The following is a 26724-nucleotide window of genomic DNA, read 5'->3' on the forward strand; positions in this document are numbered from 1 at the left end:
AACATATATGTGCGTTCTGGAAGGTCAGTATACTGTATTTCTGTATGAGATGTTACAAAAATATTTTAATAAAAAGTTCACATTTTGATTGATTTGACAGGATGTCAGGTAGTTAGTGGGGGAGGGGGGGATACAGCTCAAATTAATCTTGTTTTGTTTGTTTTAGCCGAGCTCAGTGCTTTCGTCTCCACTAAATCCAAGGTGTCATCTTTATTTTATGCTACAATTTATTCACCACTGGTGAATTTTGCTTTGAGGTTTTTCATAGAAAGTTGGTCTTGGTTCAGAAAATAAACTAAATGATTTAGTTTGGATTTTAATTATTGCATTAAAAGTTTTTCTTTTCTTTAAGGTGAGATACATCTGGGTTGTGTCTGCTCTCACAATATTCAGACCAACAGCTCAGAGAAATTAAATGTCTTTCCAACATGTATCACACTGCCTCGTGCCATGTGAACAAACTGTCAAAACGTCATCTAGGGAACATTTAAAGCAATGCGCTCCACTATCATGTGCACACATTTTCAACATGGCTGTTCGCAATGGGAATTCAACCCCAAACCCTGGCAGTGCCTTGCTCTGCTTATTGTGCTGCACCGAACCACATTGAAGGTTACATTTGGGGTTCAGAATAATGGTTGAAAAATCTAAAATAATTTTACCCAACATGGCAATGACCGTGTTTTCACCTTGACTAAATTCTTGACCCAAATTTCATCTATATAATTAAACAATTACATATGTTTAGGGTTTGTTTAAGACATGTTTGAACATTGACACTCTTATATGTGTTACTTCTTTTAAGTATGTCAGTACATTTCCATATGGGATGTTACAAAAATATTTCAAATCAAGGTGTAATCACAGTTTCAAATAAGAAATAGACCTTCCTCCCTTCTCTCCTGTTGGAGTTGGGAGTTGGAGTACAAACCGAGACCTTTAATATTAGATAGAGACACCTCACACCTAGTCTCGCTAGCCAGCCTCTCTTCCTTTCCGTCAGAGTCTGGCGCTGTGGAAACAGGCAACAGGGATAAGCCTGCCCCTGCTCTAAAGCTGCTCTCCCATTCGAGCGGCTGTTTCGGTGGCAGCAGGATATCCGCTCCCCCGCTTGCAAGCTCTGTCACGCTCTGTTCATTGGCTCCGACCATATGTCAGAGCGGCTTCCGCTCCCATGTGTGTCGCTGTAATGCTCCCGCCGAACGCTAACTAGCTAGCGTAGAAAGCTAACGGCAGAAACCTACAGGCTAACTCGTTGCTACACGCTGAAAATGGCAAGTTTTGAAGAAAATTTGGATTGTGCAATAAAGAAGGCCTGCTCGGCACAAGTTCCACCCCGAAACTATTTTCCAAGGGCACTAACGCTAAGCACCGACCAAGACGAGGCTGATTGGTTAACCCAAACAGAGCATTTTTTTCGCAATCCCACAATGGAAACCCGCGACGCCAGACTCTCTGACGGAAAGGAAGAGAGGCTGGCTAGCGAGACTACCTCACACCAGGCTCCGCCAATTGTAAGAAATGGTACTCTTCCTAAATGCGTGGTTATCAGCTTGTGATTGGCTGGCTGTCAATAGTATGAAACCTCATTGGCTGACCAGTCTCCTAAGCGGGCGTGGCAGTGGCAAAACCTCACAGACACAGGAAGTGACTGGAAGTTGGGGTTGTCTATCTATATTAAAGGTCTCCGTTATAAACCGTGCCCAGAGAGTGTGTTTTCCGGGCGTGCGGTCCTAGTGTCCATCTGGTTCAGGGCTTCAGGCCTCCGAAGCACATGTACTTGACGTCCAGGTACTCGTCGATGCCGTACTTGGAGCCCTCGCGGCCCAGGCCGGACTGTTTGACCCCGCCGAACGTGGCCTCCGGCGTGGACAGCAGGCCCTCGTTTACGCCCACGATGCCCACCTCCAGAGCCTCGGCCACCCGCCAGATCTGACTCACGTCCTGCGAGAAGAAGTAGCCTGGAGCACACACACAGACACAGACACACACACGCGCACACACACACACACACACACACACAGGTTTTAAGACAGTTATATCAGAGAGGTTTAAGACTAAAGACTGAGATAAGACGACTCCAGTGTGATTTGAGTTTTTGCTTTTCCCCAACTACATCTTCCATCTCTTTAATGTTAAAGCATGGCTTTACCGGTAATCAACCCACTTTTTATCATATTTAATCTGGGTAATATAACTGTAAGCACATGGCCAGTGTTTCACCTTCTCTCTCTGTTTACCTCACGGAGAACTATGCTCCTGTTGCTGCCTGCAGAAACTCCGCCCCCACCAGCTGCCAGTCATTAGGGCTCATTAAGGCTCTCCATGTGATTCTCTGTGGATGTGCGCATACTAATAAAAATAAAAATAAACAATAGCAGCCGCCCTCGTGCAGATTCTGCCTCTCCAGCACATTTAGGGCGATTTAGGGCATTTTCACACCTGCCTAGTCCGGTTCCTCGTTTCCGACCAGGCGTTTTCCAGCTGGTTCGATTCGCTTTCACACCAGCAAAAAAAGCAAGTGGACCAAATAGGGCTGCCAACCCTCCCAGATTTCCAGTTCCAGTCTCCCGGGATGGAAAATATAAATTCCAAGAGATTTTTGGACAGCTGAAATTATAATGTTACATTACATTATTACCCCAATGTAATGTAATGTAATAATGTATGTGCATTGGGCAAGCCACTTCTTTTCCTCCAACCCCCACCAGCGCAAACACCCCCCCCTCCCACCGGTTGTTTGGGACCGTTGTGCCTATGCATGGTGACATGATCAGCATTTGTGTGTGTGTGTGTGTGTGTGTGTGTGTGTGTGTGTGTGTGTGTGTGTGTGTGTGTAGTAGGGATGCACGATATATCGGCAATCATATGGGTATCGTCAGATGTTAGTCATTTTTTAACATATCGGCATCGGTCCAATGTTGCAATGTTAATATCGCTTATCGGTATCAGCCAAATTCTTCACATTGAGATTAAATAATGCAGTAAATCCATGGTTTATGGGCTTTTACAAATGTTTTTGAAATAAAGAAATGCATTACTTTTTCAAATTCAGTGTTTACATGTGTTTTTCATTATGTACAAAATTTTATTATCATAGAAATGTGTTTTTATACAGATCATATCGGCATCGGTAAATATCGGTTATCGGCCATAACAGCAATGTTGATATCGGTTATCGGCATCGGCCAAAATTTTCACATCGGTGCATCCCTAGTGTGTAGGTGTGTGAGACAGCAACGTATAATGTTTGCAAAGCTGTCGTTCTGAGGGGCGGACGCTCCGTTGCGTTGTCTGAAAAGCCAGCACCCAAAGAGACAGACAACACAAGCCGAAAGGAGAGACACTCAAGGAGTGACTCCAAGATGCAGAGTAAACATCCAGCAGTCAACACGAAGGCTAAATGAGATTAGTGAGAAGTTGTCCGTGTATCTACTATTTCATATCTCCACGTCGCCACGGGCATATTACGTTAGCTGAGTCGGCTCAGCTGAGCTCTGTGTACAGCCAGCCACAGTGCTGCGGCCGGCCTGGCTGCTGCTAGCTACAGGCTAGCGATCTGCAAACTGTGGAATGGAATTTCTGGAGACTGGAACAGAGGCGTGCCTCATGTTACTTGGGCTCATTCAGCACGAGCCATGTAAACAACTGGATCGGCAGCACACGGCACGTGGATCGGCAAAATCCGATCCATGAATTACGTCAGTATCGGCACCCGATACCAATATTGGATCGGTCCCATCCCTAGGCATAAAGTGGGTGGGGGCAGCCCCCTTGCTCAGATCACACCAATTTCAAACTCGACCTTTGTTTTTATGTCAACTACACACCTGTAGTTTCCTGACTGCATCGTGCAAAGTTATGACGCTATCACGCTAACACGCTAACAGGCAGACATATAAACACACACACACAGGCTCACCAGGTGAAAACAACACCAGCCGATGCTGTCGCGGCGGATAACAAACAATTACATGTCAACATTAAAATGTTAAAGAACCGTTTCATTTTAATGCGTCGTGTCCGGAACACTGTCTGTGAGAGCCGAGACGAAACAGCAGGGGGCGTCACACTTCTGCACTTCTTCCACGTTGGGGGTGGGGCAGTAACAAAGTAACAAAAGGTAGATTATTAAGATATCTGATATTAAATATTAAGTTATCTGAAAACATTTCAGGCATTCTGTTGCTGCACCTGCTCTTGGAAGGGATTTATGAAAAGAGAAATGCCCACTAGAGGTACTAAAGGACACAGAGGGACTCACCTGCCAAGCCCACGTGAGACGCGTTAGCGATGGCTAGAGCCTCCTCCTCCGTGTTAAACCTGTCAATCACAAACACATTCTGATTGGTTCTCAGAAAACGGTTGGTATTCATTGTTTTTTTTAAATATATTTCTTTCTTCTTTATCTGGCTTTAATTGAGGGAAATCCGTCGTAGCGACGGAAAACTTCAATCCATGGGAACGGGCTACAGACCTGATGACAGACCTGGCAGTGGAGCTACAGACCTGATGACAGACCTGGCAGTTGAGCTACAGACCTGATGACAGACCTGGCAGTTGAGCTACAGACCTGATGACAGGCAGCAGAGGACCGAAGGTCTCCTCCTTGGTACACAGCATGTCAGTGGTGACGCTGGCCAGCAGGGTGGGCTGCATGAAAGAGCCGTCCAGACGCTTCCCGCCCCGCAGCACCCTCGCTCCCCGCGACACCGCATCCGAAATCTGATGCGCCACCTGGTGGACAGAGGCTCCAGTGGGTCACTGACATACAGACCTTAGCAGAATCCACTAGTCCTCCTTCCTTTTGTTGTTGTGTTTTAGTGTCAACTAGGGGTGTCAAAAATAATCGATTATAAGATGCATCGCGATGCGGACCTGCACGATTCTGCATCGATTCACAAATTATATATTTGATTTTTAATAATCAAAAAATATATAATGGAAGTACATGCAGTTGTTTATTTTAATTATGGATCATAATACAATGCAATTCTAAATGCACTTTTATTTTAAAAGTAGCCACACACTGAGAAAAAAGAAAGTGAGAAAAAATAAATCATGTATTGGGGAAAAAAAGTGATGCGTCGATTTAAGATGCATTGAGATGCATCGATAATCGTGATCGAATCGAATCGTAGCCCTCTGAATCGTAATCAAATCGAATCGTGAGGCCAGTGAAGATTCACAGCCCTAGTGTCAACTCAGGGTATGGATTTAACAATTATACCGTTCCTTTTAGTGGAAGTACAGTACAGTATTGTTAATATTCTCCCTTATCCTTTATTGTTATTTTTTTTTACATATATTTTTAAATTCGTTGATTTTCAGTATCACTATCACCATCTCTTACGTTTTATTTACTTCCTTTTTCGTCAGTCTCTTTTATTCAATTTCTATTGTCGCTATTATTATGATGTTTGTACTGGGTCTCCCCATGTATAGAGGTATTTTCCCCATGTAATTTATATTTAACTGTCCTGCAATGGGCAGTGAAGCCTACAAATGTATTCCTAGTTCATGTATGCCCTGAAAAGTTCAGTAAACAAAACAGTCGAAAAAAGAAGTCGTCTAAAATCCACTACGAAACCAACACCCTGAATATCTTCTTCATTTCTCCATTAAAGCCCCTGAAAACCCAAATCCACAATAACCTTCTAACTATGTTTTTTAGGGTCGTCTTATGTGCATAATAGTAAGCATCTAAATTAGAAATTAGTTTCAATGCAAATCCTAAATATTTAAGTTTTTGTACTGCTCCTGATGTTGTGGTTTGAAGTGGGTGTGGTTATGCTCCAGACGTATTACACAATAAGCTCCCTGCTCCGTGAACCAATCAGGCTGAAGTCCCTCTACCCTGTGAACCAATCAGGCTGAAGGCTCTCTACCCTGTGAACCAATCAGGCTGAAGTCCCTCTACCCTGCAAATTCAAAAAAATGCATCAGAATGTATCAAGTTGCTTCAATCCATTCAAGATGATTTTGAAACCTAATTTGATATACTTGGTAGGGCTGCAACAACTAATCGAGAAAATCGATACAAATTGATTATTAAATTCGTTAGCAATGAATTTCATTAGCGATTAGTTGGGCCGCAGAGCCGCTTGGTTTGCAGAACAGCTGACCGCAAGCTTAGTTATTGCGACCCAGAGCTGGCTACGTCACTCCCCGCTGTCGCGGAGCATGCTACGTCACTCGCTTTCTCCTCTGTGTGGGGCAAGCAAGAGCAACAACAAGATGAAACATGGCTGAGGAGGAGAAAGCCGCTCGCCCCAAATCATCAAAAGTATGGGAGCACTTCACGTTAACTCAGACTAAAAAAGGCTGTTACGTGCAAACTCTGCAACGTCTATCTTGCGTGTAGGGCTGCCCTCGACCAAAGATGATCCTGGTCGACCAGAAATCGACCACAGCTCCGACCAATCGATTGGTCGAAACGGGGTCTAAAAAACAAAAAAACGAAACAAAAAATTTTTTGTAAATAAAAGCTATTTGCAGCGTTGTAACTAGGGATGTCAACGGTTAACCGTTAATCGATTAACCGTCGCTAACGTCGTTGTTCGGTTATTGCTGTCGGTCTATCAGTTAATATAATATAAAAAAAAAAAAAAAAAAAATTGTCTATTTACTCAATGAGCTCATGCCCAAACAAGGCGTGTCTATTTAGATGCTGAAATGTTAATGCTTTTTGTGTTAGAATTATGCCTTTATTTTTTGTTGGCTTTGCTGAAATTTATAAGTTTATTGCCACATTTTGATCAGGTAATCATTCCAAAATCATTCTGGCTCTTATATGGATGACAAGGAAATATATTTTTGAGAGCTTTATTTCCTGTTTATGTAAACATTACAACAACAACAATCTGTTATTTCTTTTGATTTTTTCACATTAGGCCTACTGTCTTTTGCAGCATAAAAACTTTTATGCTTAACCGATTAACCGATAGGTTAATCGATTATTAGCGTCGGTTAATCGAAAGTGAAATTAACCGAAAATTGACATCCCTAGTTGTAACGTTACCGGAATGGACAGACTTATCAGCGTGACATGCAACACCTGGCCACCTGCTCAGTTCAGAGAAAGCCTGTGCGATGGTTATGTAACGTTAGCACACCATGGTTAATTAGTTGGTAGAAAGAACAGGTAGATAGCTTTTGCGATTCATTCCAGTAACATCTTATAACAGCCTGTCTAACATTACCGGAGTTGGAGTGTATTTATCAACTGTGAACTGTGAGTGAAAGCGGCTGGATGTCCAGTCTCACTGATGACTCAGGGGCACTTTACACGAGGACGGTTTCCTATGGTGACGGGGAATTATTGTATCGTTAGTGCCTCCCTTTTAGACGGCGACGGCGAATTCGGGCTTAGGAAACGACACATTTTGAAACCACCCTCCAGAGTGGAATTCTTGGTGACGCTCCCCGCTGAGCGCTCCATGTAATCGCTTTGAGACGGCTCATTTCAGGAACGCTGACGTGCCTGCACACGCGATTACATTCAACATTCAGAATTAAGCTACACTGCGGGCAACTTCAGTTACATGTTCATAACGTTACTGCTGCGAGGAGCCGATGGCTGTACCCGGTCGGCATTTAGCGTTAGTTACAAAAGCACGTCGACAGTGTTTTCTCACTGCCAGTAGCCTAACTACAGTAGGGTTTGACAGATAGCACAGTCAGCGCTCCCGGTCCTCGCTGCTCGTTAAAGATTTCCAATAGGCGTTATTCTGATAAACTGGTCACATATATGTAGGGCTGGGTATCGTTCAAAATTTTTCGATATCGATACCGTTTCGATACTTGGATTTCGATACCGGTTCCTGAACGATACTTTTTTCGATACCAATTTTTAGAAAAATCCATTTTAACAAAAATAAAACTGCATTACACATTGAAATTATTTTACAAATCTTTAGTTTTCCCCCCATCTTAAGTTTTACAGCAGAAAAAAATAAAGCCTACTGTATTTAACATAACTTTAAGTTCTCTAAACGTATTGCCGTCCCTACAAAAAATATTGGAGTACTACAAAGGAAAGAAATGTAGCTAAAACAAATAAATCAGTGGAATAGTTTTCAGTGCAAAACGGAGAGTTGCAAATCAGGGTTTAATGCTCACTGATGCAACAGAACTCTATTCTTGTCCAAACTGATGAGATGGCTCCACTTCATGCATGGAAGACTAGTTGAGCATTGACTAGCCTATCAATAAAGCCAATGGCACAAAGTGAATCCCATTTATATTCAACAAACTATCATGACATCAGCGTTTGTTAACGAGTTGCTAAAAATACATGGGCGATAACTGCCCGCTTGCATATAACGTTAACACTAATTAATTAAACATTAACGCTAGCGTTGCAGATCAGTGTGCTCACTGCTGCAACAGAACGTCATTCTTGTCAAATCTGACGAGACAGCTCAACTTCACTGACTAGCCAATCAATATAAATGAATCGCATTTACATTCAACAAACTATCATGACATCAGCGTTTGTTAACAAGTTGCTAAAAATACACAATGCCCGCTTGCGCATAACGTTACGGCGGCAATTAATTAAACGATCTAATGCTACAACTCACAGCCAGATGCATGGATTTGTCAGACTGAGGGATCTGATAACCGCTAACTTGCGGTAAGCTGAGCTGACCCACCTCTCAATTATTTCTCTTGTCTGTGGAAACCAGTCCGTGTTGTTTCTGTTTCTTTTCCTGCTTTTCATCATCTTCGCCATATGGTACTCCAGGATAGGAGTAGCTTGAGTGGCTAACTTCTTGTATACTATCCGCACCGCACGCCTGGCTCACAGTCACAACAAACACACCGGCTGTGGGCGTAACGTTTCCTGCATGCCTCTACATGACAGCCAATCACCAGCCGTATTAGAGCGCGGCGTGCAAGCATGTCGCATGCTTATAGGCTCAATGACGCTGTTTTGTTTTGGTATCGAAAATTGGTATCGATTGACAAGGGAGGCTTCGATACCCCTTAGTATCGATGTTTCCATTTCGGTGCCAAGTAAGTATCGAAACTCGATACCCAGCCCTACATATATGTTACATTCTCACCCGACAAATATTAAAACTTTAAAACAGTTTGGGGTTTTTATTTAGCTTGAAAACAGCTTTTTGGCAAGTCTAAATGACTGCGGTAGGCGTACTCTACTTCCGTGTTTAAAAGCGGAAAGACGATTACGAAATGACGTCATGCAGAAGCGTCCTTGTATGGGCAAAGAATAAGGTGATCACACTGCCACCTAGTGACCTGGCATGTACATTACGGCGTTTTAAAAATTCAACAGCGCTCATGTAAACAGGGAGAAGGTGTGAAGGAAAAGGTGTGCAGGAAACGCTATTGTGTCGTTTCTTCCAGAAACTGTCCTCGTGTAAAGGGCCCCTCAGTCTCATCTCATAAGTACTGCGCTCGTTAACAGCTCGTTAACAGCTTGTTAACAGCCCATGGTGGCTGCGTGCTGAAGGCTGAAACGTGTCCATTGTTTGCGCTGATAGCTGAGACATTTAATTGTTAATTCCATCGCTCTGCTGGTTCCTCTGCTTTCTGCTAAATGTGGCTGTCTGTCTCTAGCCTAGATCACTCCCTGTGTGCTTCTAGAAAAGGTCCGTGTTGCAACTTGCTTCCGCGGCACGCTACTTCGTTCCGGATCGCTTTTATTTTTATGAAATTGAATTTATCCTATGAAATTATTAACACCAGCGATTGCTCGACCAACGTGAATCTCGTCGACCAAGAGCACGTGGACCAAACAATCGACCTGGAGGGGGCAGCCCTACTTGCACGACACGCAAGTAAACCAGCTCAGTGGCCTTGTGGTCCGAGTGTCCGCCCTGAGACTGGGAGGTCGTGAGTTCGATCCCCGGCCGAGTCATACCAAAGACTATAAAAATGGGACCCATTTGCCTCCCTGCTTGGCACTCGGCATCAAAGGGTTAGAATTGGGGGGGTTAGATCACCATGTGATTCCCGAGCGCGGCGCACGCTGCCGCTCACCGCTCCCCCAGGGGATGGGTCAAATGCGGAGAGAACAAATTTCACACCTTGTGTGACAATCAGTGGGACTTTACCTTTACTTTACTTTACTTTACTTTAACAATGCACCTGAAACAAAAACATGGATCCATGCATGATGATTCTCAAACGTTGGGCCACCACTGCCCATTATATTCAATGAATAACAATAACAACTGATAATCGTACAATTAAACCAAATAGTAAAATGCAATAAAAACTGCAGGACATTTGTGTAAATCGAGCAATTTGGATCAATATTGAGCAGATGAACCTAATCAGTTGGTTTTGTTACCTTGTCGGCGGCCCGGGCGTTGATGAGTGGGCCCTGGGTGGTGGTGGGTTCGGAGCCGTGACCCAGCCGCAGCTCCGCGTCCATGGCCGCGCCCAGCTTCTCCATGAAGCGGTCGTGGATGCCGCTCTGGACCAGGAAGCGGTTGGAGCACACACACGTCTGCGGGCGGAGGAGGAAGCTCGAAGTTAGGTTGTTCTGAATTCCATCAGCTCATTTTGTGTCTGTAACAGCGAAGTTATGGCCCTCTGAGATCAAAATTTGAACCTCGTTTTTCTCAGTTTGTTGGATGATGCCAACTTTAGAGAAATACTTTGAACCTGGTGGATTATTGGTCGATCATCAGAAACATGGATTTAAGACTCCTTTTCCACAGTTTTGAAGAGCACCATATCTTTAACCAGGTGAGTGGTGGCCGGTTTTGACCCCCGGGCCGTATGTTTGACAGCCCTGGTCTAGAGTCTGAAAACTATTCAGGTTCAATATTAAAGCCCCAATCAGTAAGATTTTTGACATTTTTTACTGTAATATAAGAGCTTTTTAGTCTTAGGACATGGTAGATTGACTTGTAATAGGGAGACTCTCACCTTTATTTATCCCACACCGCCCTCCATTGGCCAGCACTGGGACTAAGCAAGTTGTCTGCCAGCGTCCCGTGTCAATAAAAAAGAAAAAAGAAAAGGATGTGCGCATGCGCTGTACAGCGGAAGCGCTGTCTTCATGGAAACAAGGAAGTAACTCGATTCGGATTTGCTACGAAAATGATGTTTCACGGAACTATGGATTATTATTTCATCACGTGGTGAGTACCCGATGTCACAACATGTACATAGAGCTTTCTGGCGCTGTGTTTTGTTGACTTTGAACGGCGATATCGTTATCGATACTAATGCACGCAGAGGGCGCAGTTTCTCCAATAGCAAAACTTGGAAAACTTACTGAATGGGGCTTTAAGATATTGAACTGTCCACTGATAGACGGGTGTTTTTACCTGGCCGGAGTTCCTGAACTTGGAATTCATGGCGCCCGCCACCGCTGCATCCACATCGGCACTGTCGAACACGATGAAGGGGGCGTGGCCTCCCAGCTCCATGGAGACCCTCTTCACAGTGTCAGCCGCATGCTTCAGCAGGATCTGGGGAGGGGAATGGGTCAGGAATAAGAACTAATCTAATAGGTGTTGTTACACAACAAGTAGGACACTAGGACCCATTATGTGAAATTATGAAATGAAACGAACTCCTGACAAACAGTATTGAAGCATTTCCTGCATTCAAGATGTGTTGAAATTCAAGGTCAAGTTCAGTTATCTCAACCCCGCCAGCTGATCTAGGGAGAGTCGTAGACTAGTACATGCTTCCTCTGACACATGTGCAGTCGTCATCTGCTTCTTTTCACCTGGCAGTTTTACCGGCAAGACGTAGGGCAATGGAAGGATCACGCTATTCCCCCCCAGTTCCCCTCCTCCCCAAACAGACCGACCAGAGGAGGCGCTAGTGCAGCGACCAGGACTCATGCGCCACTAGCTTTCCACCCACAGACACGGCCAATTGTGTCTGTAGGAACGTCTGACCAAGCCGGAAGCACCGCTGGTGGGAATTGAAATCGGGTCTCCGCGGTGGTAGGGGAGTTATTTTACCGCTACACTATACAGCAGGGGTGGGCAACTATTTTTCATGGGGGGCCACATGAGAAACCCAGATTGTTGCCGGGGGCCGAACAAATATTGTCATGCCGTAACCCATGGATGGGCAACTTTGATGATAGAGAGGGCCACAAAAAATGTCCTCGCTACCAGATTTTGCTGAGGGCTGAACGGCGCCAGCGCGAAAAAATTGGGGCATTTGAAGCCAGGTTTAGAGGAATAACTAATTTTAAATTAACAGTTGTGATGTCATTATTCAGTCTTAACCACCAATATTTGATCCTTTTCTCACTCACTCCTATGTCACCACCTGCTCTCCCTGCAGGGCTTGAAATTAACTTTTTTCACCACCTGCCAATATGGCTGCTAGATTTTAAAGTTACCAGCCAATTAGAATTTCCACTAGCCGAAATGGTTTTCTCGAAATAAACCAGAATATGAGTGGGTTAATTTAAGCATAAGTATCAGTAAGTGGCCCGGGATTCTCAAAGCCTGTGTTGAGGGTCACACAAGAACAAAAATGCACTCTTGAACCTAAATAAATTCAAAACCAACAAGTTAATTATTTATATTTCTACTTCAATGTAGAACAGTCATTTCTTACACATGAGATTACTTTTAGCCTTTTAGGCATAAATATTATTGAAAGATATTCCATATTCCAGACTGAAATGCTATAACAGAAGAGTATTGGCCAGAATGACATGAACATTTGGACACTTATTCAGCGGGTATCTTGCATGTTGCGTTCAGGTGCAGTGTAAAAAAGATTTTTTTTTTTTTTTTTTGCAATTCCATCATGGGCCACACAGGGGGCGCCCGCGGGCCGCAAACCCCGTATGTTGCCCATGTGTGCTATACAGATACACTTGGCTGTAAATACTCTGTCCTTATCTTGTATATGTTCTACATTTATTTGTATTTATTGTGTCGTCTCTATCTCATGTAACTTGTGCACAAACTACACCAAGTCAATATCCTTGTATGTGCAAACACACTTTGGCCAAATAAAAATAATTCTGACTGATTCCGATAAGGGTGTGAAGCAGCCGGTACCTTGCCGGTGGCGGTGGACCCGGTGAAGGAGACTTTGGCCACCAGGGGGTCGGTGCAGAGAACCTCCCCGACCGACGGAGTCTTCTCCCGGGAGCAGGGGACCACGTTAAACACACCCGCAGGGATGCCTGCCTGGTCTGCCAGCTGCACCACACAGACAGACAGACAGACAGACAGGCAGGCAGGCAGGCAGGCAGGCAGGCAGGCAGGCAGGCAGGCAGACAGACAGACAGACAGACAGACAGACAGACAGACAGACAGACAGACACACACACACACACACACACACACACACACACGTTATTATAGTCAAGTAAAACTAAACTAAAAACTAAAACTAGTAGGTGTGAAAACGTATTTGTTAACTGAAATAAAAATAAAAACTAGAGTAGAAAAAATATGAAAACAAACTGAAATGATATTGTGTGTAGTTACTAAACTAAACTAAAATAAGAAATATGCAGATGTAACAAATGCGTTTCGTTTTAGTCTTAGTCTAAATTTGTTTTTTTCATGGAGTGGAGAATCGCTTTTTGAAATACATCTCTGATGTAGTCTACATCGAAAAATGTCATTAAAAGTCTGCCTCGCATAAGTTAAACACTGCGAATCCTGCAGCACACTACGTCATAAACCCCCCCCCCCACCCCAGTCTCTACACGGAGGATTTCCTCATGTGTGAAAACAACAATGCCTCTCGTCTGAAAGTGTAACTCCAGGGAATGTCCGGACCTGTTTCAACGGACATAGTCCAGAGTTCATGTCTGAGAGGCACTTTACACGAGGACCGTTTCCTATGGTGACGGGGAATTATTTTATCGTTAGTGCCTCCCTTTTAGACGGCGACGGAAAATTTGCGCTTAGGAAACGACACATTTTGAAACCACCTTCCAGAGACTGGAATTCTTGGTGACGCTCCCCGCTGAGCGCTCCATGTAATCGCTTTGACACGGCTCATTTCAGGAACTCTGACGTGCCGGCACACGAGACACACGCGATTACGCCATAGCCGTGCGCGAGTTCTGTCAGGAAAACGACACGAAGAGAAGCAGACATGGATCTTACGGGTTGTGCTCTCGTTGATGTTGCGGGTGCTTACGTGGCAGAACCAGATAATACTGGCAGTTCTACACCTTATCCAAGAGTGTTATTCTGAGGAGGTACACGAAATGGATTATATGCATTATATGCAAATACTGTACGACGCTCCACCACTACGTCGCTGACGAGCAACGCCCCGTTGACCATCACACTGCCACCTAGCAACCTGGCATGTACATTACGGCGTTTTAAAAATTCAACAGCGCTCATGTAAACAGGGAGAAGGTGTGAAGGAAAAGGTGTGAAGGAAACGCTATTGTGTCGTTTCTTCCAGAAACTGTCCTCGTGTAAAGGGCCCCTCAAAGTGGCTTGTGTGTGTGTGTGTGTGTGTGCGTGTGTGTGTGTGTGTGTGTGTGTGTGTGTGTGTGTGTGTGTGTGTGTGTGTGTGTGTGTGTGTGTGACCTCGGCCAGGGCCAGGGCAGACAGGGGCGTGTCCTCAGCAGGCTTCACCACCACAGTGCAGCCAGCAGCCAGCGCTGCACCAACCTTCCTGGTGATCATGGCAGAGGGGAAGTTCCACTGCGGAGACACCAGGACACACAGCAACACTTTACATACACATTGACTTGTGACAGTCAACCAGTGACTATCAACCAGTGTTGGGCAAGTTACTTTCAAAATGTAATATACTACATATTACGAGTTACTTTCATTTGAATGTAATAAGTTACTTTACAATATTACTTTCTGTGTAGAGTAACTTGTTACTTATTACACTACTTTTGCATTACTTTTACCAAAACAATAGCAGCAGCAGAATGACATCGCCGCCCCGGAACCATCCCGAAAAATAATTTCAACCGCCTTGAAGTCAGTGTAAACAATCCAACATTCTAAATGTTATTATTTTCCTTTGTTATTGTCATCTATAGTGGTTATTTGCATAAAACACACAGTTTGATTAGGAAATGATTGTATCTTTTTTAAATATGTGCTTTGATTTAATAAAATGTAACTCAATTTGTAACTTGAGTTACTTGACAAAGTAACAGGTATAATATTACTGAAATCCTATAGTATTAAGTTATATTACTGAGTTACTGCTAAAAGTAATATATTACATGTAATATGTTACTTTTGTAATGAGTTACCCCCAACACTGCTATCAACCTTTTCCATAAGGACTGTTACAACACATTATGTCATGATATGGAATAAAATGACAAAATGTAATACATTTTCACTTCAATATTTAATAACGCCTGCATTATAATGTAATAAACCTCCTGAACACAATATATAAACTTTGCCGCATTTTGTAATAAACGATTACATATTACAAAATGTGGGCGTTGCACTTATGAAAATGTAATAAACGCTGCATTATGTAATAACCAACCAAAATGGATTTGGCCAAAAACGACATGGGATTAGCATTGATAAAGGGGAGACTTGTGGGAACCCATAGAACCCATTCTCATTCAGCTATCTTGAGGTGAGAGGTCAAGGAACCGTTTTGAAAATGGCCATCAGGTTTTCCCCTCGCCAAAATTCTGCCTAACTTTGGAGCGTTATTTATCCCCCTTCCCGACAAGCTAGCATGATATGGACGGGACCAGAGGCCTTAGGTTCCTCTAGTTTCAGAGGATAGAAGTATCTTCACTGTAGCTTTAAACATGAGCCCGCTAGAGTCTCTGAAAGACAGTCATGTATCTTCACTGTAGCTTTAAACATGAGCCCACTAGAGTCTCTGAAAGACAGTAATGTCGGACGTGGAAATTCTGGGACATTTTCGGGGGCCAGCTTCAGCTGGGGACAGGTCACCAAAAACGGGGACTGTCCCTGAAAATCGGGGGGACGTTTGGTCACCTTAGCTGACCAGATGCTATGGTTAGCTGAACAAGCAGACATTATATAAACCAGGCCTATTCGTTTGAATTTTGATCCGGCCCGCCAGAGTTTGATATTAAAAAAAAAAAAAAAAAAAAAAATGGGTGGGGGACAAAGATCTATGACTGGCCCGGGAGAAGCTTTTTTATTTTATTTTTCCTTGTTTGTTACATTACAGTGTTTGATTTTCATCATAATCTGGTTTTCCATAATAATAATAATAAGTTCAGTGTTTATGCCTGTGTTGCTGTCTGTTGTAGTGTAAAACGACTAAAGGGAGAGCAGGTGGTTACATGAAAGTGAGTGAGAAAAGGGGAAGATACTGAATAATGACATTACAACAGTATAATCCTAATGTTAATTTAAAATGAAATATTCTTCTAAATATGGATAAAAGTCCAAAAAACATAAAATTTTCTTTGACGATGCCCTAGCGGGCAGCGTCGAGGTTCCGTTCCTTATAGCACCTTCTATTTAATAATAGTTCCAGCACGGCTGCGAAAATGTGGTGGCGGGTTGTGTCAAGTGTACATATAATGCAGGGGTGGGCAATTATTTTTCATGGGGGGCCACATGAGAAACCCAGATTGTTGCCGGGGGCCGAACAAATATTGTCATGCCGTAACCCATGGATGGGTAACTTTCATGATAGAGAGGGCCACAAAAAATGTCCTCGCTACCAGGTTTTGCTGAGGGCCGAATGGCGCCAGCGTGAAAAATTTGGTGCATTTGAAGCCACGTTTTGAGGAATAACTCATTTTAAATTAACAGTTGTGATGTCATTATTCAGTCTTAACCACCAATATTTCATCCTTTTCTCACTCACTCCTATGTCACCACCTGCTCTTAGGGCTTGAAATTAACTTTTTGACCACCTGCCAATATGGCTGCTAGATTTTAAAGTTACCAGCCAATTAGAATTTCCACTAGCCAAAATGTTTTTCTTGAAATAAATCAGAATATGAGTGGGTTAATTTAAGCATAAGTATCAGTAAGTGTCCCGGGATGATCAAAGCCTGTGTTGAGGGTCACACAAACAAAAATGCTGTCTTGAAGCTAAATAAATCCAAAACCAGTGAGTTAATTATTTAAATTTCTAATTCAATGTAGCCTTTTAGTCATAAAGATTATTGAAAGATATTCCATATTCCAGAATATTGGCCAGAGTATTGGCCAGAATGACATGAACATTTGGACACTTATTCAGCGGGTATCTTGCATGTTGCGTTCAGGTGCACTGTGTAAAAAAAATATATATATATATATATTATTTTTTTTGCAATTCCATCGCGGGCCACACAGGTGGCCCGCGATGGAATTGCAACACAGTTTGCCCATGTATGATATAATGGCTCGGGGAACGGTCCGGCCCCCGGTCCCTTAGGTTTCTGACAATGTGGCCCCCTGAACAATTTAGTTGAATAGCCCTGATATAAACAGTAAATCAATAAGATGGATCAGTGATGAAATGATCAGTTCAGTCAGAAAAAGACCATTTGTTCAGTTCTGTTGAGACAAAATAGCCGAGGACCTCCAACATTGCCTCCAGAGGCGGGGTTACTCACCGGTGTGATGATGGAGGCCACGCCCACTGGCTGTTTGAGGAGGAGGATCTTGCGGTCTGCGGCGGGGGAGGGGACAATGTCGCCGTACACGCGCCTGGCCTCCTCAGAGAACCACTCCAGGAAGGAGGCTGCGTACCCGATCTCCCCCAGAGACTCCTTTATCGGCTTCCCCTGGGACACACACACACAAATAGAACAAAAAATAAAATAAAATAAAATAAAATAGAGAGATGGTGATACTAAGAAAATCTACAATCGAATTAAAAAACAGCTAGTTAATAAAAATGTATTAAAAAATACAACTTACGGTAGAAATTAACAATAAAGGATGAGAGAGAAAAGAAACTGTCAACACCACGGATCCGCACCACCTCCTGCCTCCAGCGGTGGAACCGCCAACCTCAGTCTGCATCACCAATGACTTTTCTGGTTGTGAGTTTTGCTGGCCTTTCTTCACACCAGGCGCTTAACAGAAGCAGAGCTGAAGCTAAAGCCACGCTGAAGCTGAGCTCACACTAAGCCGCTCACACAAGAAGCACTCTCTTTTCCTCAGCGCTTTGCTCGGCGTGCCATGCCTCCGGAGGCCCACAACTTCCATTGACTTCATGCCTGGCAGCTTCACGCTTCACGCTTGGAAAATAGGACCAGTGTTGGGAAGTAACGAGTTACTAGTTACTCGTTACTGTAATAATATTACTTTTTCCAAGTAACGAGTAATGTAACGAATTACTATAGAATATAAGTAATAATATTACAGTTACTTCAAGATAAACGAGCTCGTTACGTTAGTCGTTACATCTTTTGTTGAGTCCATTCTGTGATGCCGCTGCGCTGCAAAACGACACGCAGTCGCATTCACTGATCACAAGCAGCATGGCTTTAACGCTCCCAAAACAAGGTGACGTCACCGCAGAGCCCATTCAGAGCACCAACAGGCAGGCAGGCACACCTCCCTCTCTGTCCTGCTGAGCCGAGGAGGAAAATCCGTGGCTGCGGATATATTCCCATGACTTTGTTTTTGTCGGCAAGAAAAGTGACACGAACATCAAAGTCAAATATAAACGGTGTCCAGTAGGGATGCACGATAATTATCGGACCGATAAATTATCGGCCAATATGGCCATTTGCGTTATTATTTATTATTCCGATAATGGCCTTTTTCCGATAAATTATCCGATAATAATCCTGCTTTATTTTTTGCCTCGGAAGCGGAGCTTTTGTTGTCGCACATTCGTGACATCACAGCTGCGACGCAAACATGGCTGCTGCCAGTATGCTGCAGTTTCAGAATTATCAAGCTACTGTAATTTGCAATCCATGTCCCACACAGGTTCCGAGAGGAGGGGAAACCAATAAGCTGGCATTACGTTAAACCAAAGCTGGCGATGATGCAGCGGATATGTTTGTTGTTATTGTTAGCGAGTTTTGTTAGCATTAGCTCGTCGTGCGGCCTACCCTGCAGACTCGTCCGCTTGGCAGACAAAATGCTTGTGACATTTACAGTCTGTGGCTTGTGATCAAACAGCCCCGCAAAAGCACTTAATACACAGAGCTGGCGTAAACTTATAGAAACTAATGGAAACCCCTTTACCCGAAATGAAACATCCAGGGATTGTGTATTTAACTCGCAACCACTCGCTAACGTTAAGCTAACCGCGCTAGTTAGCGTTAGCTGCTGGACCATAGTGCTGGACAGAGCCATCTAACAGCCAATAATGAAAACAAAGGCGCAGTCGCGCGCACATTAGGCTACATAAAAAGCATCAGTCAGTCAACATAGGGTTCTTTTCTTTAATCTGGTGGCAGCATTTTTCAGTAAAAAGTGAAACGACACAGATGGTTTATATAGTGCCTGCCCCATTCATTGGGCCCAGGCTACAACTCACTGAGAACTGGAACCCATGCAAAATTTTAACAGATCAGTATGACAAGTCTAAATTACTATGCCTTTTGTCATTGTGTTTTATCTGCAGACTAAGCAGCTTGGCTTTCCGTTATATAAAAGCCTTTATTTTTGTATTGACTATAATTGAGTGATACACTTTATTAAAACAATCATATTATATCAGAAGTTTTCTTCGTTTTGCGTTCACAGTGATGTCAGTTAGATTTGGTTAGGTCAGAACTATGCTCACTACATCCATACATCTACCCTAACCCTTTTTTAACCCCAGGTGTGCATAAAATACAGGTTAAAAACTAAAAATATATATATATATTTTTTTTTTTATATAATAATTATCGGTTATATCGTATCGGTTATCGGCCAAGAAGAATATATTTATCGGTTATCGTATCGGCTCTAAAAATCCATATCGTGCATCCTTAGTGTCCAGGACAGGTAGGCTACTAACACTCTTTCCACTGTGAAAAACACGAGCTCAAACTTCCTAACGATAACGTTACGAGACGAGAGGACAGCACAACAGAAACCGGAAAACTGTTCAAATACAGAGATAACGTAAAAACTCACAAGCTGGTGGACATCAAACATTGCTGTTATTATTGTCAGGTTAATGTTAATGTTGCAGAGCTAACGTTATTTGTGACACAAACTTGTTAAGCAAACATGTAGCCTATACGTATTGAGTTTGCATTGGCCGTGCATTATACTGCATTCTATAAAACAGAAGATAAAAGATTGCATCTTGTCAGTCATCACTTTGAGCCAGGTGTGCTCTTCATCAAGCATCTCTGTAGGAAGCTGTGCTCTGGCAAAGCCATTAGTTTAAATGGAACGGCACATAATAGACCTAGTTCACACATTCAGCACCGCAAAGTCTGCATTTTGATGAGAAAAACGCTATGGGCCTTTTTCACAACGGCCATTTGTGTCTAGAAGACAGAGTATACACAACTAACTAATTAAGGCTCCAGCACTGGAACACCTAAATGGACTGGAAGTTGGAAGCCCTAATTAACATCTTGGTGCACCTGTGTTACCTCCTGCCTTTTAGACACAAAATCGCTGCAGTGAAAAAGGCCTATTGCCATTTGTGTGGAATGTAACGGAAAAGTAATATAACGAGTATCTAACGAATTACTTTTGGCATGGAGTAATAAGTAAAGTAATAATATTACTTTTGAAAATAGTAACGAGTAATATGTAATATATTACTTTTTTAGTAATGAGTGCCCAACACTGAATAGGACTGAATCCTGAACGATGGTTTCAACGCAGCTTCAGTGTGGCACGCACGCGGCTGGTGTGCACGGCCTCGCCTGTTAACAAGGACGCCGAAATGAAACTTGTGGCTTCAGCGTAGCTTCAGCATTGCTTGAGCGCTGCTTCGGCGTATGGTATATGAACGCCCTGTTAGCCTGGAGACTTTGGGTTTGTTTTTCTGTCCTCTGTCCCTCTTGGAATTTTGGACGTCTGGATTTTTAACTCTGTTTGACTCAACTCTAAAGCTTGTTCTCCCTTCCTGGGACTTGAACTCTGAACTGTGTCTTGTGTTTATCTTTAAGTCAGTAAAGATCTCAAGTCTCAAGTCAAGACTAGTGTTGTCACGGTTTTCGGTACTTCGGTACTACTTAGTCGGTACTACATTGTTTTCGGTACTTCGGTACTACTTAGTCGGTACTACATTGTTTTCGGTACTTCGGTACTACTTAGTCGGTACTACATTGTTTTCGGTACTTCGGTACTACTTAGTCGGTACTACATTGTTTTCGGTACTTCGGTACTACTTAGTCGGTACTACCGGTACATTGTTTTCGGTACTTCGGTACTACTTAGTCGGTACTACATTGTTTTCGGTACTTCGGTACCTGTTTTTGCATGGTACCGAGGGTATCAATTTTTTTATTTTATTTTTTTATTCAATAAACAATACTTGAGGGCTACATGCCACTGGTGTTGCACTGTCTGCACTCACTGCCATACAGAGTTGAATGTAAGAAGTAAGCAGAAGCACATTGTTTTGTTTTAAAGTTGAAGGCTACATGCCATTTGTTCATTGGAAATGGTTGCATACTTTAATAAAGGAGAATATGTTGAAGAAATATCAGTCTGTTTTTTTTTACCGTGGTACCGAAATTGGTACCGAGTACCGTGGAAATTCACTAGTACCGGTACCGACTACTGAATTATTGGTACCGTGACATCACTAGTCAAGACTAGTCTTTGACTCCCAAGTCCAAGTCGAATCTCAAGTCATTAATTTTCTGTCAAGTTACCAGTCATCAAAACAGTGATTCGAGTCGAATCGAGTCCAAGGCACAATGACCTAAGTCCACATGCCTGAGACGTGGCGTCACTTTGTTGTGTGTGAATTTGTCTGCCGGGGTAAATTCACCGTTAGAGCCATTCAAACATTCTACAACAAATACAGATGTTTTGGTTGGTCTGTCCCTCCTTGTTTTGATATGTTTGGAGAGGTTTTTGTCAGATTTCCACATGTTCAAACCTTGTTTGTGTTTAGCCCATGGCACACCGATCAAACGCCAACAACTGATAAAGTAAAGTAAAGGTAAAGTCCACACTGATTGTCACACACCTGAGTGTGCGAAATTTGTTCTCCGCATTTGACCCATCCCCTGGGGGAGCGGTGAGCGGCAGCAGCGCCGCGCTCGGGAATCATACGGTGATCTAATTTGATTGGTTTAACTGATCATGTTTGATTGGTGTGCCATGATGGGCTTAAAGCCGAAGTGAACCGGAACGGAATGCACCAGCGCGAGCGTCGGACACTGAAAACGATTTGAGAGGCGGACCATATACGTGTCGATGATTTGATTTGACAATTCTGAGGACTGGCTTTGGCATTGGCCAATCCTGGCGTGTTCCACCCCCAAATCCAGTGGGATTCAGCCTGTTGTCATGATACGCGAGTGGGATCTGTGGAGTACCAGGCACCCACCGGCTTCGTGCGGAGCGAGCGGACAATCCGATCCATAGGTGCTGCCCGCCCGCCTGGAATCTCCGAGAGACGACCCCCGACAGCCAGGGAGGCTGTCAGGCTCGGAGGCGCGCGTCATTATCGTTGTAAATGTAAATAATATTCCTGGAATGCGTGTTTTAACGAGCCAGTTACATTTCTTTGCATTCTTAGACATTACCGTTTGATTTAGTTTGCATAATTGCTCAAGTTAGTAGTTAGTTTATGGGCTAGAAACTCTGCCAGATGACAGGCACTAGGCGCCATTTTCCCCTTCATTTGGAAGAGAAAATGATCCTGAAATGAAGATTTGATTGACAGCTGCATGTCGTGAAATGATTGGTTGAAATGGGGTAGAAATGTGATAGTACTGGGTGACGTCAGCAAACTGTAAATTACTGTCATCAATGAAATCTTGAAAAAGGAACTTTTGATGTGAAAAAGTGCGAAAAACTAAAGAAATTAGATTGTTGTGATTTCTTTTGCATACATTATTAAATAGGTGCACTGCATACCCAGATATTTGAACTAAAAGAAAATAAAAGTCATTTTTGGGTTCAGCTCGACTTTAAGACACAGAAACAGGTCTCTCCTCCATGCAGATGTCACTGTTACAAACACTGCTGTTGTTACAAACGCTCCCGTCCTTGCCGATGATGTCATAGTCAACTTTGACATCATCACCGACGCCATCTCATTGTGATGTCACCATCTCCGGTGACATCACAATGAGATGTGTGACCTTCAGCAGCTGGGAATCAGATGGGTTATATGTCCTATACCCAGACTAGGACAGCTATACATGGCGAGCTGCGAGACCTGAGCGTACCAGACTCTGGGTCCTTCAAAACCCGGAGAAGAATCCAAACCAGAGTCTGGGCCCTTCGCTCTATATCTAACTCTATAACAGCTGTAGTCTGCAGAGCAAACAGCTACAGTATCTGTACTCACACACTCGAAGGTGATGATCTTGGCCAGGTCTTCCTTGTGCAGCGTCAGCAGGTCAAACCACTTCCTGAGCAGCACGCTCCGCTCCTGCAGGACAGACCAATCAGATCAGAGCAGGGAGAGCCAATCAGATCAGAGCAGGGATCGTACATGGGTTACATTATTACATCACTCAGACTTCACTTGACACAAGTTAGAGATAGAAACAAACCGCATTGACAGCTGATTGACAGGCTGACAGCTGACATGAAGTGAAGCCTGTACTACCGGTATAGAGCTCGCGTTAGGAGCACGCTGATAGGCTCAGCTAGTAAACAACTACGGGGGCTCGTAGTGGACAAATATCATGACATTGCGTAACGTTATAGCCCCCAGATGTCCGTCAATTCGTGTGCCTGTTGACGAGCGATTTAAACAGAGCAACAGAGCGATTCCAAAGGGTTGAATCGAGCGACAGAGAGAAAAATAAATATCTCGGTGTGAACACAGCTTAAGTGGCCGGGGATTCTCAAAGCCTGTGTTGAGGGTCACACGAACAAAAATGCACTCTTGAAACTAAATAAATCCAAAACCAACAAGTTAATTATTTAAATTTTTACTTTAATGTAGAACAGTCATTTCTTACACATGAGATTACTTTTAGCCTTTTAGTCATAAAGATTATTTAAATATATTCCATATTCCAGACTGAAATGTTATAACAGAAGTGGAGTATTGGCCAGAATGACATGCGTTCACACCGACCTATTAAAGTTTTTCGCTGGCGTCGAGTTTACATACAAAGTCAATGCAAACGAGCGATTGAGCGTATATTCGCCTGGGAGAAAAATCGCTGGGCGTCCGAGCGACAGAGACAGAGCGATAGGGAGAAAATTTGCTCGTCGCTCGAGATGAAATATCCCAACTCGAGCGAAAATACGCTGGCATCAGTCGCTCGCTGTTCAATGCTGATTGGCTGCCGTGTGAGAGCGAGTCAAGGATCACACTGGCTTGGAACAAACCGCTGGTTTATTGTGTGGCAACAAACCGCATTGACAGGCTGACAGCTGACATGAAGTGAAGTCTGTCCTACCGGTATGGAGCTCGCATTAGGAGCACGCTGATAGGCTTTAGCTTGTAAACAATGACGGTGGCTTGTAGTGGACAAATATGACATTGCGTAACGTTATAGCCCCCACATGTCCGTCAAATCGTGTGCCTGTTGATGAGCGATTTAGCCCAAAGGGTTGAATCAAGCGACAGAGCGAAGAATAAATAATATTTATATCTTGGTGTGAACACAGCTTTATTCAATATTGGTGTTGCGTTCAGGTGCACTGTAAAAAACAGAAAACAAAAAACAAAAAATCCAGCGAGGGGCAATTGAATAGCCCTGGTCTATGACATCATCAGTTACATCACAATTGCTCGAGTGCCACGCCGGGCAAGGCAGCGCAGAGGGCGAGCTGCGTATGCGAGCTGCAGGGCCAGCTCGGCGAGCTGCAGGGCGGGCAAGGCCGCAAAGCGGCTGAGCTAGCGAGCCCGCGCAGCGGGTGAGACTAGGAATTGAGCACGTGCAGCACAGCACGCAAGATGCCTAGTGTTTTATAACATTATAAACACATTACGTACAATCTGCTATAAAGCTTTTTGATTACCACTTAAATCAACACAGAAGTTTTTGAGTACAATGGTAGTACTATAGTGGAGTGAGGGCCTGTGTCCATCTAGCGTCTTTTTCCGACCGTCAAACCGTGGAAGTACACTGGGAAGCACTGATCTCAGCGCACAATATACAAGGAAGCACTAACGTTAGTTCAGTGCGGTAGGAGCTTGATAGCTGACAGCTAGCAAGCTAACAACACAGGTAGGCTACGTCATTAAAAGCAGTAAGCACAACACTCACCAGAAATATTAAGTGTCTAGCCAATCTGCTCCCACAATTGAGCCTTTCTGTCTCTGTTGCGATAGTTTCTCCATATGATTAGTTGCCAGAAAAGCAGCACCCGACACCAGCGTCTTTCTGAAAAGTTAAATTATTCTCAGCTGGGAGCGCTGGGAGTCGGGCGCACAAAAAAGCTGGAGCACTCTGAAAATAGACGCTGGGCGCAGCGCACTTTCTCTAGACGTCCGTGTGCGCCCGCATACGCTCTCCCCCCATTGGAAACAACTGAAAAAAGACGCTGGACCTGATGAAAAGACGCTAGGTGGACACAGGCCCTTAGAAGCCTCCAGTTATTTTCTGTGTTGTTTGGAATTGAATGGGGATGAATGAGTATGAGGAGGTTTGGAAAAACGGATATAAACACATTTTTAATTGTGTTGCATTGTATCCATGTAAAACCCTGATAATTAAGTTAAAACTAACCTCAAAAGGATGGAAAATAAATAAAAGATTGAGCTAAGGGGCGTCCGGGTAGTTCAGCGGTAGATTCCCTGCCTACCAACAGGTTGAGGTTGCAGGTTCGAGCCCCACGTCTGACCTCCGGCTTGGCCGGGCGTCCATACAGGCACAATTGGCCGTGTCTGTGCATGGGAAGCCGGTGGGGTACGTGTCCTGGTCGCTGCACTAGCAGCACCTCTGGTGGTCAGCCAGGGCACCTGTTTGGTGGGGGAGGTGAACTGGGGGGGGAATAGCGTGATCCCACGTGCTACGTGCTAGGGGGGAGGGAAAAGAACTGTCCTTTGCTCGTCTCGGGTCATGTGTGTCTGTTGTCTGCTGGTCCAAACAGGAAAAATGCGCCTCTCTTTGGAAACTCAACAGAAAGCTGGACTGCAGTTATCTTCACTGAGGGAATACTTTACCTGGGAGTGATCTATTCAATTAATTATTTAAACTGTGTGAGCATAACGAGGTTTTACTGGCTCAGTGATCACTGTGACCTGCACTGACCAGCCAATCACAGGCCAGCCTGACAGCTTATAGGAAAGCCTTTAACGGTTATGCATTTATTAAAGGCTAACGGATATAATGTATGGATTACAGGAAACGTCCACTAGTGTTTCGACAGGCAGAAACAAGGACATGAATTTATAGCCTTCCACTCTGCTGCTGCATCAGCTTGGAACGGGCTTAACAAATCACTTCAGCTGGACCAGTTTGTTGACCTGGCTGCCTTTGACAGAATATTGAAGTCCTTTTTAACACATGTTTGCAATTGCCAATTGTCCTGACTCCCCTGCCCCGTCTCCTAACCCTGCACGACCTGTATGTTTTGTCTGCCCTGTCTGTTAAGTCTAAGACTTGCTCTGTGACTTTTTTTGCTAATGCTTCTTAACACTGTTTATATTTGTTTTTATTTGTATTGATTCTACTTTGTGTCGGCCTCTATGCCCTCTTGGCCAGGTCATTATTGTAAAATGTGTTCTCAATAATCTACCTGGTAAAATAAAGGAAAT

The 26724-nt window shown here is 43.8% G+C and overlaps 1 protein-coding gene across 1 annotated transcript in view; it reads right to left on the bottom strand.

The window, feature by feature from the left end:
- Positions 1 to 1597: 1597 nt before the first annotated feature.
- LOC310800038 (succinate-semialdehyde dehydrogenase, mitochondrial-like) overlaps positions 1598 to 26724 on the bottom strand; it is a gene marked incomplete at its 5' end in the record, with an annotated part of 28104 nt that continues 2977 nt past the window's right edge. The window contains 9 exons of the mRNA XM_083662631.1: positions 1598 to 1961; positions 4265 to 4323; positions 4574 to 4737; positions 10325 to 10483; positions 11313 to 11456; positions 13023 to 13166; positions 14526 to 14642; positions 17519 to 17689; positions 23350 to 23433. Coding sequence (XP_083518757.1) covers positions 1750 to 1961; positions 4265 to 4323; positions 4574 to 4737; positions 10325 to 10483; positions 11313 to 11456; positions 13023 to 13166; positions 14526 to 14642; positions 17519 to 17689; positions 23350 to 23433 — 1254 coding nt within the window. The 3' untranslated portion in view covers positions 1598 to 1749. The remainder of the gene's footprint in view (positions 1962 to 4264; positions 4324 to 4573; positions 4738 to 10324; positions 10484 to 11312; positions 11457 to 13022; positions 13167 to 14525; positions 14643 to 17518; positions 17690 to 23349; positions 23434 to 26724) is intronic.

This window comes from Poromitra crassiceps (assembly GCF_964638095.1).
Source record: "Poromitra crassiceps genome assembly, chromosome: 29".
Classification (NCBI taxonomy): domain Eukaryota; kingdom Metazoa; phylum Chordata; class Actinopteri; order Beryciformes; family Melamphaidae; genus Poromitra; species Poromitra crassiceps.